We start from the raw sequence: 16,898 nt of genomic DNA, 5'->3' as shown, positions 1-16,898 counted from the left end.
CCGGTACTGGTCCGTGGAACAAGTCCTACCGGGCCGCTGGTTTGCTGGGCGCCGCCATCTTGTTTTGATGAAAAAGTGCTTCCGGTGAGCTTTTCCGGGTAGAAAGCTCACCGGAAGCACTTTTTCATCAAAACAAGATGGCATGGCGCCCAGCTGATGTCGGTACCGGGCCACGCCATAAAAAGGTTGGGGATCACTGCTTTAAGCAATGTGCTGATTGAATTTTTGACTGCTTGAATGAGTCTCTCCGACTGAAATTTGCCACCGAGGACAGGCTATTTCGATGGCTGTGCTGAGATGAGCCTTGAGCATTGCTGAGCCCGAAAACGTAAAGATTGAAAAGCTGAGTTGCTCAATCAAGATCAAAGAAGGTGACAACAACTGAAAGTTTCACATGAGAAGAGTTGATGAACTGATTAATGATAATCGGTAATTGCTCAAAGAGAAGTTATAGTCAGCCTTGGTATTTTACAGGAACAGGAACACGTGGTTTGCATTACTGATGTTCTTCAAAATTGGAAAGTTTCTATGCATAATAAAAAGAGTTGAATTTGTCATGAAATTGTTCTCACGCTGCTAAAATGGAGGTGAAAATTTTCTCTCCGGTATCAGGATAGCTGATGAAATATGGCTCATTGTGATCCAGAAATGAAGCATGATTTCAAGGAATATCAACATAAAGGGGGGAAAAAATTAAAAACAAAGGCTTCAGCATGAATGTTCAAAGTTATGATTTAGGTGGGGGGTGCAGAGAGTTTTATTCCCATGGATTTCCTTGCACCTGGTACAACTACACCTCAACCATCAAAACTTTGAAACAATAGAACATAGAACATTAGGGTTAGAAGGGACCTTAGAGGTCTTCTAGTCCAACCCCTTGCTCAAGCAGAAGGCCCTATATCAGTGGTGGCTGTTAGGAATCTGTCCAACAATTAATTGGGTTGGCAATATATAAACCAACAATGTATGTTTGTAACTTTAAGACAAAATCACTGTATTGATTCCAATTGGTTGATTGTATTGTGAATTGCCATAAGGAGCTAGAGATCATGGCTTGCTCTCTCTGACATTCTGTATTTCTGACATTGTGTTGCTATCTAAGGTTCTCTGTTGTATTTATGCTGTGCTTATACTTTGATATCTTTGTTTACTGTAAATGACAAAGGCAACCGGTAAGAAGATTTGGTAATTGGATATTCTTTGGACTGTAAAACGTATATGACCTGGACTGTTTATTGGACTGTGCTATTTCTTAAAGTAAACTCATGGGGTGGGTTTCTACCGGTTCTGTCCACCCCTGTAGAACCGGTAGCTCTGAAGAGCAGCAGACATAGAACCGGTTCTATGTCTGCTGATGTTTTTGCCCACCTGCCCAACCTGGGCTCTTACCTGACCTTTATTTCTTGATTTTTTTCAACTTCAGCTGCCGTGCGATGCACAGCTGCAGTTTAAAAAGGAGGAAAAAAGGGCTTTTTGAAAGGCTGCTTCTCTGCGTGCAGCATGCTGATGACCATTTACAGGCGCGCGCCGGCAGCACATCGTAAATCACTGAACCTCGTAAATGGTAGTTAACCCTGTCGGATCCCACCCCTGAATAAACTTTTAACTCAATTTAGTGTATCTGTGTGGGGCTGAATAATTATTCATAACTACTCTCATAAACATTTCCATGTGCATATCCTTGTTACTCAAGGGTTATTCTGTACATATCATGACAGTCACCAACCTTTTTCAGCTCCCGTGCTGATAATTCAGCATGCGCTCACATGCCAGTATCCAGAAGGCAATGCGTGCTGGGGGCCCCACACCCCTGCGCATGCGATTCCCCCTCACGCACAGCAAATCTGTGCATGCGCACACGATTCCACCCCTCATGTGCATCTGTGCATACATGTGCAATTCCCCCTCGTGTGCTGCATCTTCACATGCGCATGCAATTCCCCCTTTTGCGCCGTCTCTGCCCACGTGCGCGGCACAATCTCCTCACACAGTGCATCCCTGTGCATGCGTGCGCATCTCCTGCGTACCTCCCTCCACCCCCTGTGCATGCATGCCAGATACCTGACAATCAGCTGTCAGGTGGTGGCGCACACATGCATGCACAGTGGGGCTCTTCCGGGCGACCTCTCACGGGAAAAAACATTCCCAAATGAGTGGGAATGACCCAGGGGATCCTGGTCTAGAATACATATTGATTTTGCGGGGCCAGTCAGGGGACACACATTTCTTGTTGTAAAGGATGCATACTCTAAATGGCTGGAAGTCAGCATCATGCAGTCCACAACAACAGAGGCAGTAATAAGAACCCTAAGGAAACTATTTGCTACACACGGCCTTCCGGATATCTTAGTATCTGACAATGGGCCTCAATTCACAGCCACACAGTTCGAGGGATTCTTAGCACAAAATGGGGTACGACATCCATCTCACGACAAGATCCATCTCATCCTGGGCACCCTTTTTTTAAACTATTACCATCTGGCAGATGGTACAGAATAATAAAAACAAGGACAAATAGGCTGAAAAACAGCTTCTATCCCAGGGCAGTAGCTCTGTTGAATTCTGCTGTATAGTGCAGTGTTGGTGCGGTGTCAGGGGTTTCCGGTTCAATGTGTGGAGGGTGAAGGATGTGTGTCTGTGTTTATTTTCATGGTCATGATGCGCACTGAAGATGGTGTTTGATTTCGTTGTACAAGGTGCAAGGACAATAAAGTAAACTAAAACTAAAAGACATGCCCTCTCAGCGCCTGGTCACACACCCACTAATGGTTTGGCTGAATGCATGGTTCACCACACGAAAGAGACACTTCAGAAATATGTTTGCCAACACGGCCCTAATCAATCCAGACAAATGCTGTCCAATCTCTTCTTAATAACCTCCAGTGAAGGAACACCCCCAATTTCTAGAGGCAAGCTGTTCCACTGATTAATTATTCTCATCGTCAGGAAATTTCTCCTCCGTTCTAGATTGGATAACTCTTTGATGATCTTCCACTTGTTACTTCTTGTCCGCTCTCAGGTGCTTTGGAGAAGAAGGCAACCTCCACATCACTACAACAGCCCCTCAAATACTGGAAGACAGCTAAGACTACTAGACATAGCTCAGTTGTTCATCTTTGTTGCTCTTCTCGGCACTCTTTCCAGGATGATTAATGATTGAGCCGTGTTTGGAAGAACATTTTGCTGCCCCTGGACAATGCTAGGTCTCACCTCCCATGAGCCATCCGGGAAGCAAAATTAAAGTTGGATCTTATCCTCTTGCCTCATCCTGTTGTGGTTTGCCGGCAGCAGGCGTGAACGGCTGAGATCTCAGAGAGTGAGGACTCAGATGAGGGGCCTGCGTGTGATTCAGGGATGGGACCAGGACCATCAGGGAGTGGAGTCCTGCCTTCGGAGATTGTGGAGGCTGGCAGAAGCGATGAAGAGGTCCCCGAGGAGCCTGTGCCCAGTCCGTGTGCGCGCAGAGCTGCTCATAGGAAAGAGCAGCTGCAGCAGCACGGGCAACTGTAAGGCTGCAAGGTAATGCCCTCTCCCTTAAGGGATAAAAGCCAGCCTGAGAGACCGGGATTCTTTGCAGGAAGCAAAGAAACTCTTGCACTTCAAGCCTTCTGGAAGTTCGGAATATCTTGGTTGGTGTTTGGAGACTCTTTGTGTTTGAAATATTTCTTAGTAACTTTATCTAGTGTTCTTGGCAGCCTTGCACAACCTTGGAAAGCCTCGTTCTTATCAGAGACCATTAGTTGGAAACAGCCTTGTAACTGTGAATGAACGGAATTCGCAGAGAATCTGGCATGCATGGTTTTGCCTTTATCTCTGTTTGGTGTTTGTTTACTTGGAACAAGGTTTGGGTCAGAACACATCCACCATGCATGCCAGACTTGGCATTCTGTGATTTTTCACCTTTTCTCAAATTTTCAAGGAATGACTTTGTTGGACCCGAAGGGGAAAGTCGTAGAGGATGGTCAGGACTAGGCAAGGAATGATGTTTTTCCTGATGGTTTTTCAACATTTATCCACTGCTGGCAAAGTGTCCAAGTGTGTCATGAACAAAAACCAATCATGTTTGTTCTCACAGGCAACATGTGAATTGGAATGTCGGGGGGGGAGTAATGTCACCTCACAATGTTATTGTGCAAATTACAAAAACTCACGTTAATTGCATGACATGATTTCTTCCACCTGTGTGATAGATCAAGCATGGAGTCAACATCTGGATGTTCATCCCAAGTGTGCCCTGTTCGTTCAGGGATGAGGTAAAAATTTTCACCCAAACATTAACTCAGCATCTTTGAAAAACTTCACTGCAATGCTAGTTCAGCACCTTTAGAATTATATATAAAACGCTGTAAAAAAATTTTTTTGGGAAGGAGAACATTCTTTTAAAGAAAACGGTGACCCAGTATTCCTGCTTAGCTTCAATTATTCTGGTCAAAAACTCTCATTCATAATTAAAATTCTATTTACTGCTTAGGTAAATTCTGCTAATTTGGTAAACAGTTTTAGCTTCCATACAGTTGTGTCAAGGTGCAGGTGAGTTATTGTTTGCTTCTTTTTTTTATCCTGCCTTGATTATTTTTATAAAGAACCCAAGGCACAAACATACCAAATATTCCTTCCTCCTCCTCATTTGTACGCAACAACAATCTTTTGAGTTGGGTTGGGCTAAGAAAGAGGGATTGGTCCAAAATCAGCCAGACTGCTTGTGTGTGCCTAAGGCAGGACTAGAACTCGCCGTCTCCTGGTGATTGGCCCAAAGTCACCCAGTTGGCTTTCATGCCTAAGGAGGGACTAGAACTCCCAGTCTCCTGGTTTCTAGACTGATGCTTTAACCGTTAAACCAATAATTACTGTTAATTAACTCCCTTCTGTTATTTTATAGGTTTTTTTTTATATTGAAATACAAGAATATATCAGCAATCGGCGCTCTTTCCTTTTTACAATAAACATGTATACCAGGTGTGCATAAGTCCAATCAAGACTTTTTTTAAAAAAAAAAAAACAAGCAAAGATGTGTCCAGGCTGAATTTCTGATCAACCCAGAGGTGGATATCCAGCAATGGTGCTGAGCCCTTTGTCTCAAAGTAACAGCTTGGAAATCCACCGTTTGCAACTGGCAGCTCTTTCTGGAGAATGCCCATAACATGCCCTCAAAATTCAAATGTGCGCCCTATTTTTTTTTTTTTTGAACAAATGTTGATTGTTCCTGTCACCTACTCTTCAGACTTAGAATAGAATAACAGAGTTGGAAGGGACCTTGGAGGTCTTCTAGTCCATTCCCCTGCTTAGACAGAACACCCTACACCATTTCAGACAAGTGGTTGTCCAGTCTCTTCTTAAATGCCTCCAGCGATGGAGCATCCCACAACCTCTGAAGAGGAGCTGTTTCACAGGTTGATTGTTCTAACTCTCAAGAAATTCCTCCTTAGTTCTAGGTTGCTTCTCTCCTTGATTAGTTTCCAGCTATTGCTTCTTGTCCTGACTTTCAGGTGCGTTGGAGCAGGGGTCTCCAACCTTGGCAACTTGAAGACTTGTGGACTTCAACTCCCAGAATTCCTCAGCCAGCAAAGCTGGCTGAGGAATTCTGGGAGTTGAAGTCCACAAGTCTTCAAGTTGCCAAGGTTGAGACCCTGCGTTGGAGAATAGCTTGACCCCTTCCTCCTCTCTGTGGCAGCCCCTCAAATATTGGGACCCTGCTATCCTGTCACCCCTTCATCAAACTAGACATACCCAATTCCAGCAACCATTCTTGATACAAAGCTCATTCCTTTTTATGGGGGTTAAGAAACACCCGGAGCTTATTACAAAGGCTTAGGTTACATCCGGGATGCCACGTGTTGGTGATTAAACAAGCTTTTACTCATTCCCCTATTCCACCTCCATCCCATAGCACACGATTCTCTTGAGGGCTAGTCCCTTGGATATGCCAGCAGCATTTGAAGCAGCTTATGAAGAATGGGCAAATTAGAAGGAAATTAGGCCCACGCCGTGCACAGATATAAATCTCTGTTTATAAGAACTTTGTTCCCTCTAAGGTTGTTGTTGTTTTTTTAAGCACAAGTTATTTGCATACCGTGTCAGATACAAAGACAGTTTCATCATTTGAGCAGTTTAAAAAATAAAGTGATATGGTCCTGTTTTGTAAGGTCCTCAGTAAGAGCTCGGAAAAGTGGGGGAATCGAAGTGTCGAAATGCCGCGGACGTGGGGATTCACACATCCCTCGCGCACAGGGGTCTCAAACGTGGTGCGGGCTCTCAGACATGACAAGTCCCCGAGGGTCCATGGGTTGAGGGGGGCTACAGCTTTGTATTCCGATGGTAGGACGGGACATGGGCAGAAGCGTAGGTCGGCTGGCTGTGCCATGTCGAGACCGGGTACAACCGGTGGCGTAGTGCGCTGTCGTAAGAAGTGGGGTAGTGGACGAGGCTCGTGCCCAGAGACTGGCCCAGATCCGACGCTTGGACGGAGGCAGTTAATAGCGGGGTTGGGAAGGCGGGGATAATAAACGGGTTGATGGAGAGAGACTGGATCAGCGAAGGGCCCTGTTCCTTGAGATGTTCTCCTGGGCCGCTAAAGTTAACGGGCAACCTCAGCATGGTGCCCTTGTACATGTTCTGGAGATGAGGCATGGGAGCTACTGGAAATCTGGACCCTGCCACCGTGGCCTTCGGCTTCGCTATCCCCGGCTGCCCGCCGGGGGACATCCCTCGATCCAGGCTACTGTTTGGGTCTACCTCCTTGATGAAGGGGGACACTGCCTTGAGCTTCTTGCCATGCAGGAAATAGTCCTCCTCTGAAGCTCTTTTCTTCTGCCCGGAGATACTCGCCTGACCTGGAGACACAGGTGGCCCTCCGTTCTTGGAGACCTGTGGGCTGACCTTCGCCAGGTTGACCACAGGTGGGACCCAGGAAGCTTTGACTGCTTGAAATGGGGGAGACCCTGACTTGGTGCTCAGGGCACTTGCCTTTAAGGCAGAAGATTGCTGATGGTCTGCTTTCCATGGTGGACCTGACTTCCTACGGAGGTCTTCAGGTTGGTCTTCCAAGCTCTCCTGCTTCTTCTGAGACCCAGCTGCTCCCAGGGCATCTTTTCCAGGCTTAGCATAGGCTGGAGAAGTCACGGGGAGATCCTTCAAGCTGGAATAATATTCCACCGGTCCTCGAAGGCCGCTGACAGGTTTCAAGACGGTGCTGCTGGTGGCGTGGAAGTAGCCACAGAAGACAGGTGGCCCAGTAGACAGGTGAGCACCAGAGCTTTCCTCCTCTGCTTTCATGGACCCTGGGCCCTCCTTGAAACTTGGAGGAGCTTTCATCAAACCTTCATTGGCTTTCCCAACCTGGGAAAAACCTGGAGATCTGCTGGAACCATTCCCCTCTGCTCCTGTCTTTGGGGCCTCTTTCTGCAGATGACCAACCTCAGAGTCCAAGCCCGGTACTTCCCGGACCCTGATCTTCTTGTATTCGGGACAGTGGCTGAGATGCTTCTTCTCATGAGCGTACAAGCATTCGTCCTGGCTCACCTGCGCCAGCAGTTTCTTCTTCGCCAAGGGAGACATGATGCCATTGTTCCCCTTGAAGTAGAAGCTAGAGAAGAGCCGGGTGTAAGCCTCGGAGCAACCATGGGATCGACAGTTTCCAAGGCAGCTGGTGGTGGGCTGAGTCTCATCCATCTCTCGGCTGTTGGGTAGGGAGAGGCGTCCCTCGGTTTGCTCCCGGTAGTGATTCGGCTCCGTCCCATTGGGAGGTTTGGGGACCAAAGCAACATCCGGCCTCACTTTCTCCGGCAAACTCTGCAATGAAAGGAGAATGTTTAATCGACAAGGGGTGACGAGATGGAGTGTTCTGTATGTGTCCTGTAATAAACATCTCCAGAGACGGTCAGTTCTCCAGGTCATGATTATCCCAAAGGTGCTTTTTCAGGAGGCAACTGGACTTTCTGGGTTTTTTCCTTAGAAGACGTTTTACTTCTCATCCAAGAAGCTTCTTTGGCTCTGGATGGATGGTGGGGAAGAGAAGGATTGATACTTCTTGCAGACAGCTCTGGTCATTTGCATCCTATTAGAGAGTCATTGAGGCTACTTGGAGGTTTGTCTTCAGGGTCACCTAAGTGGTGCTCCTGGTTCCTGTAGACCGCGATCTTTTCCTCTGGAAATCCATTCCTACTCCCAGATCATTCCAAGGGTGCTCATCCCAAATTGTATAGCTAAAAGTCTGACTCAGATGACCCTGAGGACACAGATAAACCTCCAAGTGCTTCAATGACCCTCTCAAAGGATGCAAATGACCAGCTGTCTGCAAGGAGTATAAATCCTTCCATTCCCCACCAGTCAGCCAGAGATGATTAGATGAGAAGCGAAAAGTCTTCAAAAAGAAAAAAACTAGAAAGTCCAGTTGCCTCCTGAAAAAGCACCTTTGGGACATTCTGTAATAAAGGTTTTTGTCTTAAGCTTCATATTAAAGTTGAAATAATACAAAATATCAGTAGCCCGGGCTTTTGGTTTTGGCCATGGTTTGTTCTCCAAGCCTGTTTCAATTTAGTTTCTGAACGTTTTGTTACCAGCATCAGCATCAGCAAAAATCCCTGATCTCAAACCACACAGATAATGAACAATCCCAGTTTGATTGGGAAGGAACAAAAATCATTGGCCATGATTGGCACCCGCCGTGCACGGGAATTTGTTGAGGTATTCTACCAAATTAACAAACATACTGACCTAAGATCCAGCATATGAACATATAAGAAACCAGACTATTCGAACAACCAATCAACAAAAGAACCAATCAGCTGCTCAGAATGTAAATACAGCTCCCAACAAACAAACAATCAAACGACCAAACTGGCACACAAGACGTTTATAAGCTGAGGAGAATAGGACAAGACAATCCTATTGATGACGTTACCTAGTCTGGTAACGAAATGTTCAGAAACTGAATTGAAAGAAGCTTTAACAGAGTTGGAAGGGACCTTGTAGGACATCTAGTCCAACCACCCGACCAAGCAAGAGACCCTACACCATCTCTCACAGTCTCTTCTTGAAAGCCTCCAGGGATGAAGCTCCCACAACTTCTGAAATCAACTTCTGTTCCATGGGTTGATTGTTCTCACTGCCAGAAAATTCCTCCTTATTTCCAGGTTGAATCTCGCCTGGTTCAGCTTCCATCCATTGTTCCTTATCTGGTCTTCAGGTGCTTTAGAAAATAGCATGACCCCTTCCTCCTCCTCTCTGTGGCAGCCCCTCAAATACTGGAAGGCTGCTCTCCTGTCTCCCCTGGTCCTTCTCTTCCCTAGATAGCCAGGCCCAGTTCCTGCAACTGTTCGTCGTATGTTTTAGCCTCCAGTCCCCTCATCATCCTGGTTGCTCTTCTCTGCACTTTTTCTAGAGTCTCAACATCTTTTTTATAGTGTGGTGACCAAAACTGGGTTGCAGTATTCCAGGTGTGATCTTACTAAGTCTTACATATTAAAGTTTCCACCAAATCGTTATTCATTATTGGTTGTACATATTAAAGAAAGAAATCCCTTGGCCCTTTATCACATCAATTCATAATCATTGTGGATACATTGCAGGAGAGTCAAAAAAGAGTCAAAAAAGTCAAGATGATGGGCATGCAATGAAGCCTTAACTTTTTTTAATGTGCACACAAACAGTCAAGGTTTCGTGGTGAACCCTATCTTAACTGCTTTGACACCCTCCTGGCTGCCCGCCTCTGGGGAACACATGATGGTAGTAGATGTGTTGCAGGAAAACAACCTTTGATGGGGGAAAAATACACCCTCCTTACCGGATCTCTCATCTTCTCTTTCTTCGTCTTCTTCTTCTCTGCCACGCGATCCCCCTTCGGCTCCTTCGAGATCTTGTACTGTTTTCGAGGCTTGACTGGGGGCAACGGCTTGTCATCCTCCCCTTTCAAGTGTCGGACATACGGGAGGACCAGCCTGTAAAGCAGATGTTGGGGAGAAGGAGAAATTATGGTCGTGCTCCAGGTGTGTTCTAGCAACAGGGGTACAAGAATACATCAATCAATGCCATTTCCCTCCCCCTCCTCTAAAAATGCACATCTATAGGATTTAATGAAGACCTTGCTGGTTGTGGAAAGGACGAAGGATCTGTAATGGTCTGTGGGAATGGCCTTGGGGGACAGGAAGAAGAGACACAGACTAGAAAACAGAGAAGGGGGAATGTCATGCCCCTGTCGGAGGAAGACAAACAGCCGACAGGGAGCGGGAGTGTGGCTCAGTTGGCTGTGGAGGAAACTACGGAAGGGCAAAGTCCAGCTGAGCAGTGCAAAAGAGAGGTAGAACAATGGAGAGGGAGTTCAGAGGAAGACCCAGGCCCACCCCCTCTTCATCCTAGGGCATGCAGGGAGGAATGGAGAAGGGAGCAATGTGGCTTACGGGAGAGGAAAGGGCCCTGATTCCCTTCATTAGGCACACCTGGGAAGAGAGTTTAAAAGAGATGCAAGCTGAGAGCGGCATCTTCTGGGAACAAACATGAGTTTATCTTATGTTGACTTTGGTTATCTGCCTTCCTGGTATCCTTGCAACAGGGTTGAATTACTGCCATTCCTTCAGATTTTGGACTTGAATCTCTGCAGCCAGAGGCTCTTCCTGGGACAGTTTTCCTCCAGCTCAGGTCATTGGGGGCAAACTTGGAGCAAATAAAGGGACTCCTACTTATTATTTGACTGTATTGCCTTTGTGTGACGCCCCTTTGGGTCATCACAGGGAAGCTGAGTCTGCAGAAGGAATCGGGATGTGGCAAACATCTTAGAAGGGACCTTCTCTAGCTTCTTGGATGTCCAGGTGGGGGGCGGGTGGGGGAGAGAGATGTTCAGACGTACAAGATTGTGTTAATGCAACCTTACAATAAAGTTACAGCTAATACTTGTTGGTGTGCTTCTTGTCTGGTCTACCTCCCATCTGATAACATCTGCAGCTTTACAAATCACAAATCTTGCGCCTGACTAGCGCCCCTTCCTCCCTCTTGTAAAATAAAGGGGGGTGGGGAGCAATTTCTGAGCAATACCTCTCGTAATGTCGCCGGGTGCAAGTGGCAGCACTGGTACTACCCGGGCTGCCTCCCAACATGTCGTAAACGTTTTTCCAAAGACGTCTTCCCGTCACCTGAAAGAGAGGTAAAATAAAGCCTTTCTCAGGTTCTTTTTCAACTTTTGTTAGTCTGGACTCCTGGGCTTTCCTAGTGGTCTCCTTTTCAAGTCCTAGCCAGATCCCAATGCCAATCGGGTTTTTGGATCAGCCATAGCCAAGGAGGTACCGGTCATTTGTGGAGGTTCTTCTCCTTCAGCCAAGCTTGACTCCCTGAGACCTCATGGATATGTCAATGGATTTTACTTTAACATGTAGAACGGTGGCCACACCCACACCCAGTTTAGCGATGGGGGGAAAGTCCCGATACGTCATGTGACACCACCGTGACAACATGAGTTTGACACCCTTGACCAGGGGTCTTCAAACTTGACAGCTTTAAGACTTTGTGGACTTCCACTCCCAGAATTCCTCCTCCTGTCATGTTAGCTCAGGAATTCTGGGAGTTGAAAGTCCACAAGTCTTAAACTTGTCAAGTTTGAAGACTCTTGTTCTAGTCCAACCCCTTACTCAAGCAGGAGACCTTATCCCATTCTGGACAAATGGCTGACTGGTCTCTTCTTGATGGAGCACCCACAACTTCTGGAGGCAAGTTGTTACTCCACTGATTAAATTGTTCACACTGTCAGGGAATTGCTCCTTATTTCTAGGTTGGATCCCTCCTTCCTAAACTTTCACCTGTTGCTTCTTGTCCTGCCTTCAGGTGCTTTGGGGAATAGATTGACCCCACTCCCCTCTGTGGCAGCCCCTCAAATATTAGAAGACTGCTATCAGGTCATCCTTGGTCCTTTTCAATAGGCTGGATATACCCCAATTCCTGTAACCGTTCATCGTTCAACCGTTCACCATCGTAGCTTTCAAACCCCTTATCACCTTTGTTGCTCTGTGTTCCATTTCTTTTGGAATGTTTTAATCTACAACCTGGTTTTTTTTGAGGTCTTTAAGATTTAAACCTCACATTTAAACCTACGATTTAACCATGTTGAGAGGATATTTCCAGATCAACGAAGGTCAGAATTAAAGTAGCAGAACTCCAAGTCTGGGGACCTGAGTTTCATTTTTCGGGGACTCTTGTAACTTTGAACGGTCAGTAAGCAACCAGCCATAAGTCCAGGACTAACTCTAATTAAGAATTCTGTCTTGTTCTGCCAAGAAATCCTCAAGACATTTCACACACACACACACACACACACCCATTTTTCCAAGTAGTGAATTTGATTTTCTCTTTCTTACCAGTTCGTAAGCTCCGAGTTTTTCCACAGCTTTGTAGATTTTAAACAGATTAACTATTAAAAAGAAAAGGGAGAGAGAGAAACATCAGATAACAACCAAAACTCAGAGAGGTAAGAGATAATGTATAAGTAAAGGTAAAGATTCCCCTCCTTGCACATCTGTGCTAGTCGTTTCTGGCTCTAGGCGGGCGGTGCTCATCTCCGTGACAAAGCCAAAGAAGAGCCAGCGCTGTCCGAAGACGTCTCCGTGGTCATGTGGCTGGCATGACTAAACGCCGAAAGCGCACAGAACGCTGTTACCTTCTTCCCACCAAAGTGCTCCCTATTTTTCTACTTGCATTTTTTTTTTATGTGCTTTCGAACTGCTTGATTGGCAGAAGCTGGGACAAGTAATGGGAGCTCACTCCGTTACACGGCGCTAGGGATTCGAACCACCGAACTGCCGACCATTCTGATCGACAAGCTCAGTGTCCTTAGCCACTGAGCCACCACGTCCCTAATGTACGGCTTGGGCTAAAACGAATTTTAAATTGTGAACTGCCCTGCCTTCTGAACCCCAAATGCAGCCACAGCCACGTTGAGTTTGTGTGATACAACAGGTTGCTGGAAGAAAGTACAAGAGAAACAGGGATGCACATGGATCACACACACACACACACACACACACACACACACACTTTTGGAAAAGTCAGCCAAGAACATACTTTGCTTGAAACCCAGATGAGGCACCCTCTCGATTGGCGTGTGACGCTCTTTCATGAACTTGTAGAGGTTGACCAGAAAAATCTGTTCCTCTTCTTTCTCACCACTCAACATCTCCTCGTCTCCCGAATCCTCTTCGGGAGGCTTCTGCTCAGCTTCAGAGGGGGCATCCTGCTTGTCAGATGGAGATACCTGAGTGAAAAGAATAGGAAGTCAGAGGCAATTTGTTTACCGACCACAACAGAGTGTCAGGATTCCGCCCCCCATTTAAATCATGAGTCTCGAGCCAAACTTTCAAAACTTCCAAAGGATTTATTGGGAGTTATCATGTCCAGCACTGCCTGGGTGTAGCCGACTCTGAGACACTTAATTCATTGTCACCCTTGACCCTGCGTTTCCTCCCATCCCCTGGGTGTATTGTAATTCATATTCTCCAATGGGACACATCCATAGCCAAGAATCATGCTCTCCAGTTAGAATTTTGCAAGGCAGAAACTTTGGTCACCTAGTTACTATCTTTGAAAACATTGATGGAATGCAAGCTGCCTACTGCTCCTCCCTCCCTTTCTGTTGGCAACTCTAAAAAGACCAGAGAAATATTTTATGAGTTGACACAGAGAAGACAAGAAAGGACAGTGAGAAGTTGAGGAAGCTCAGCAGCATCTCATCTCCCCTTGGCACCACAACGCAATGAATGGAGCCTCTAGTAAGATTCACCAACCTCAAGAATGCTAATCTGCAGGTCAAATTTACCTGAGCAGGATTACAGAGGTATTATCTAGCCCATAAGCATTCTATCCTTACTTAACAAATCACCTGTGATATGTTAAAACTATTATATTAAGAGACACCCAAGTTTCAAATGTCAGACAAGCCCCATAGGGAGGATTATAGTCCAAAAATCATTTCCCTCTTAAACTAAATTCTATGTCAGATTTATTTTTTAAAAATGAGGTTATTTCAGACATCCTGGCATATTCCCAGAATTTCATTGGTCATTTTTCTGCTGAAAGAAATTACACATTCTACTTTCCAATGCAAAGCACAAAGTATCCTAACAGCTGTTATAATATATAAAGCAAGTTTGCTACACTTTGTAGAAATATAATGCTTAGAAATATTTAATAGAAAGATGACAAGATGGAAAAGTAATTATAAAGCAGTTCTTTTTCCCCAAAAAAATTATTGGGTGTTACCATATTGCCATCAGGGAAAGAAGAATGAGCCAATCTAATAATTGCATTTCCAAGATATTTTAGAAAACGAATTATCAATTTAGCAGTCAGTACTGGAGTTATATACTGTGGCGTGGGTAAAAAAAAATCCATTGTCTAAGCGTGATATCCATGTAAATCTAATTATTTTCCTTTGCTTGAAATACTCATGGTTGCAGGTCAATTGTTCTGCATAAATCCTATATTCTAATTATTCATTCAGCCTTTAACTTGCTTCGTTTGCAAATCATATTTCACCGGCAAATGAAATATAAATAATTGTTCTGACCCAAACCTTGTTCCAAGGAAACAAACACGAAACAAAGGTAACAGAAAAACCTTTTAATGATTCTTTACGAATTCTGTTCCTTCCCGGTTAAAAGGCTGCTTCAAACTCATTGTCTCTGATAAAAAAAAGAGCCTTGCCAAGCTGGTGCAAGGCTGCCAAGAACACTAGATAAAGTTGCTAAGAAATATTTCAAACACAAAAAGTCCCCAAACACCAACCCAGATATTCCGAACATCCACAAGGCTTGAGTGCAAAAACTTCTTTGCTTCCTGCAAAGAACTCCAGTTTCTCAGCTGGTTTTTATCTTTTAAGGGAGGGGCCATTACCTTGCAGCCTTGCTCCCGAGTCGCCCGGGCTGCTGCAGCTGCTTTTTCCTTCGAGCAGCCCTGCGCGCATGCACACTGGGCACAGGCTCCTCGGGGGCCTCTTCCTCACTGCTGCCAGCCTCCACAAGCTCCGAAGGCAGCACTCCACTCCCTGATGGTCCTGGCCCCATCCCTGCATCCCACGCAGGCCCCTCATCCGAGTCCTCGCTCTCTGAGACCTCAGCCGTTCACACCTGCTGCCAGCGAACCACAACAATAATGCTAAATAAGCAGGCTGAGGTTTGTATAATACAGAGGGTCCTTGACTTACGAATTGAGCCCAAAATTTCTGTTGCTAACAGAAACAGTTAAGTGAGTTTTGTTCCATTTTATGACCTTCCTTGCCACCGCATGTTAAATGAATCACTGCAGCTGTTAAGTTGGTAACATGGTCGTTAAACAAATCTGGTTTCCCCGTTGATTTTGCTTGTCCAAAGGTCGCAAAAGGGGATATCGTGACCCCCAGGGCCATGGCAACCGTCATAAATACGAGTCAGTTTGCCAAACCTCTGAATTCTGATCGCGTAACCACGGGGATACAGTTATCAGTATGAAAAAAAATCACTTTTTCCAGTGACGTCATAACTTTGAATCAACTGTTGTAAGCCGAGGACTATCGGTGAGGCCTACAAATTCAATCAAATCTCTTAACTGTTCCATCTTCTTTTTTGCAAAATTCTTTTAGAATAATATTGCCTTTTTTTTTTCTTTTTAAAAAGGACTGGAACGAGTCAGGAGGTTTTGATTATTTGGAAGAGGGAATTGCAGAAGATGTTCATCTTAAATCTCATTTGCAATTTAAACTTGCAAGCCTGCCTGATTTATTGTTTTTCCACTGTCCAAATTCCTTTGCACTTTCGTCTTCGTGGAAGCCAATATTAGTCATGGAGCAATAGTAAAAAAAACCAGAATATCTTCCTTGTCATTCAGGAGACCTGGAGAGCTTCAATGGATAATCCTCTTCAGGCTTTTTGGAGTTCCCAAGAGCCTTGGATGAAACTTATTCCAACGAAGGAAAGTGAGAGACTGGACTATGGAGAAACAGAAATTCCAGATTCAAAGCTGAATAATATCTTAATTAGGGCCAACGAATGTTGTACAAAACAGTGGGTGGGAACGAACAACTTTTGATGAATTGCATTTTTTAAAAAAAAAAATTGTTCTGGAGGAAGACTTACAGGAAGTCAAGTAAAGATGCAAAGTGAGGTCAACTGAGGTTTCAGCTAAGCTGTAGGGCAGGCCTCAAAGAAGCTAGATTGGTGGGTTGTTGTTTTTTCAATTTCCCATTTAAAAATTGAGGGGAACCATATCACATTTTTTGGGGGGGGGGCTGGGACGGGAGGATAGGGGGGCAGGAATCTGCAATCTGGTTGGGGACAGGAGTCCCTGGAAAAGGACCAGAAATCTGCTTCATGTCAAGTTTAAGACTGGGAACTAGCGGCCTGTCAGGCAACATGTTTTGCAAAATGCAAAATACATTTCCATAAAACACGGGCTTTCCGCTGAAAAGGACTGACGTCGTAGAACACAGAACCCTAGGATTGGGGGGGGACCTTGGAGGTCTTCCAGTCTAACCCCAACACTCAAGCAGGAGATCCTATACTATTTTACGCAAAGGGTTCTCCAGCCCCTTCTTTCTATTATCTGAACTTCGGAGCCTTCCTCAATAATCAAGGACGTAGGATGTCCTCGGGATGAAGCCTACTGTCAGGCTGATTTAGCATGAGACGTGGTGGCGCACTGGTTAGACTGCAGTACTGCATGCTGCTTCTGCTGGCTGCCTGCAATTTGGCAGTTCGAGTCTCACCGGGCTCCAAGGTTGACTCAGCCTTCTGTCCTTCCAAGGTGGGTAAAATGAGGACCCAGATTGTTGGGGGCAAGAAGGCTGTAAAAGCACTATAAAGCGGTATATAAGTCTAAGTGCTATTGTTCTTCCTTCCTTCCTTCCTTCCTTCCTTCCTTCCTTCCTTCCTGCCAAGCTCAAGGTTGAC

The 16,898-nt window shown here is 45.4% G+C and overlaps 1 protein-coding gene across 2 annotated transcripts in view; it reads right to left on the bottom strand.

Annotated features, from left to right (window-relative positions):
* Nucleotides 1-5,834: 5,834 nt before the first annotated feature.
* The window catches only part of ARID5A (AT-rich interaction domain 5A), a 44,741-nt gene continuing 33,677 nt past the window's right edge, over nucleotides 5,835-16,898 (bottom strand). For both annotated transcript variants that reach the window (XM_026688676.2, XM_087969885.1), the window contains exons 3-7: nucleotides 13,042-13,231; nucleotides 12,339-12,391; nucleotides 11,026-11,123; nucleotides 9,782-9,935; nucleotides 5,835-7,788 (exon numbers count right to left, since the gene is read on the bottom strand). In XM_026688676.2, coding sequence (XP_026544461.2) covers nucleotides 6,295-7,788; nucleotides 9,782-9,935; nucleotides 11,026-11,123; nucleotides 12,339-12,391; nucleotides 13,042-13,231 — 1,989 coding nt within the window. In that variant the 3' untranslated portion in view covers nucleotides 5,835-6,294. The remainder of the gene's footprint in view (nucleotides 7,789-9,781; nucleotides 9,936-11,025; nucleotides 11,124-12,338; nucleotides 12,392-13,041; nucleotides 13,232-16,898) is intronic.

The sequence above is a fragment of the Notechis scutatus genome, chromosome 7, assembly GCF_049901735.1.
Source record: "Notechis scutatus isolate UNSWTSFEM ecotype Mainland chromosome 7, rNotScu1.2, whole genome shotgun sequence".
Taxonomy (NCBI): Eukaryota; Metazoa; Chordata; class Lepidosauria; order Squamata; family Elapidae; genus Notechis; species Notechis scutatus.
Note: the sequence above shows the minus strand (reverse complement) of the source record. Positions and strands in the feature narration are given on the sequence as shown.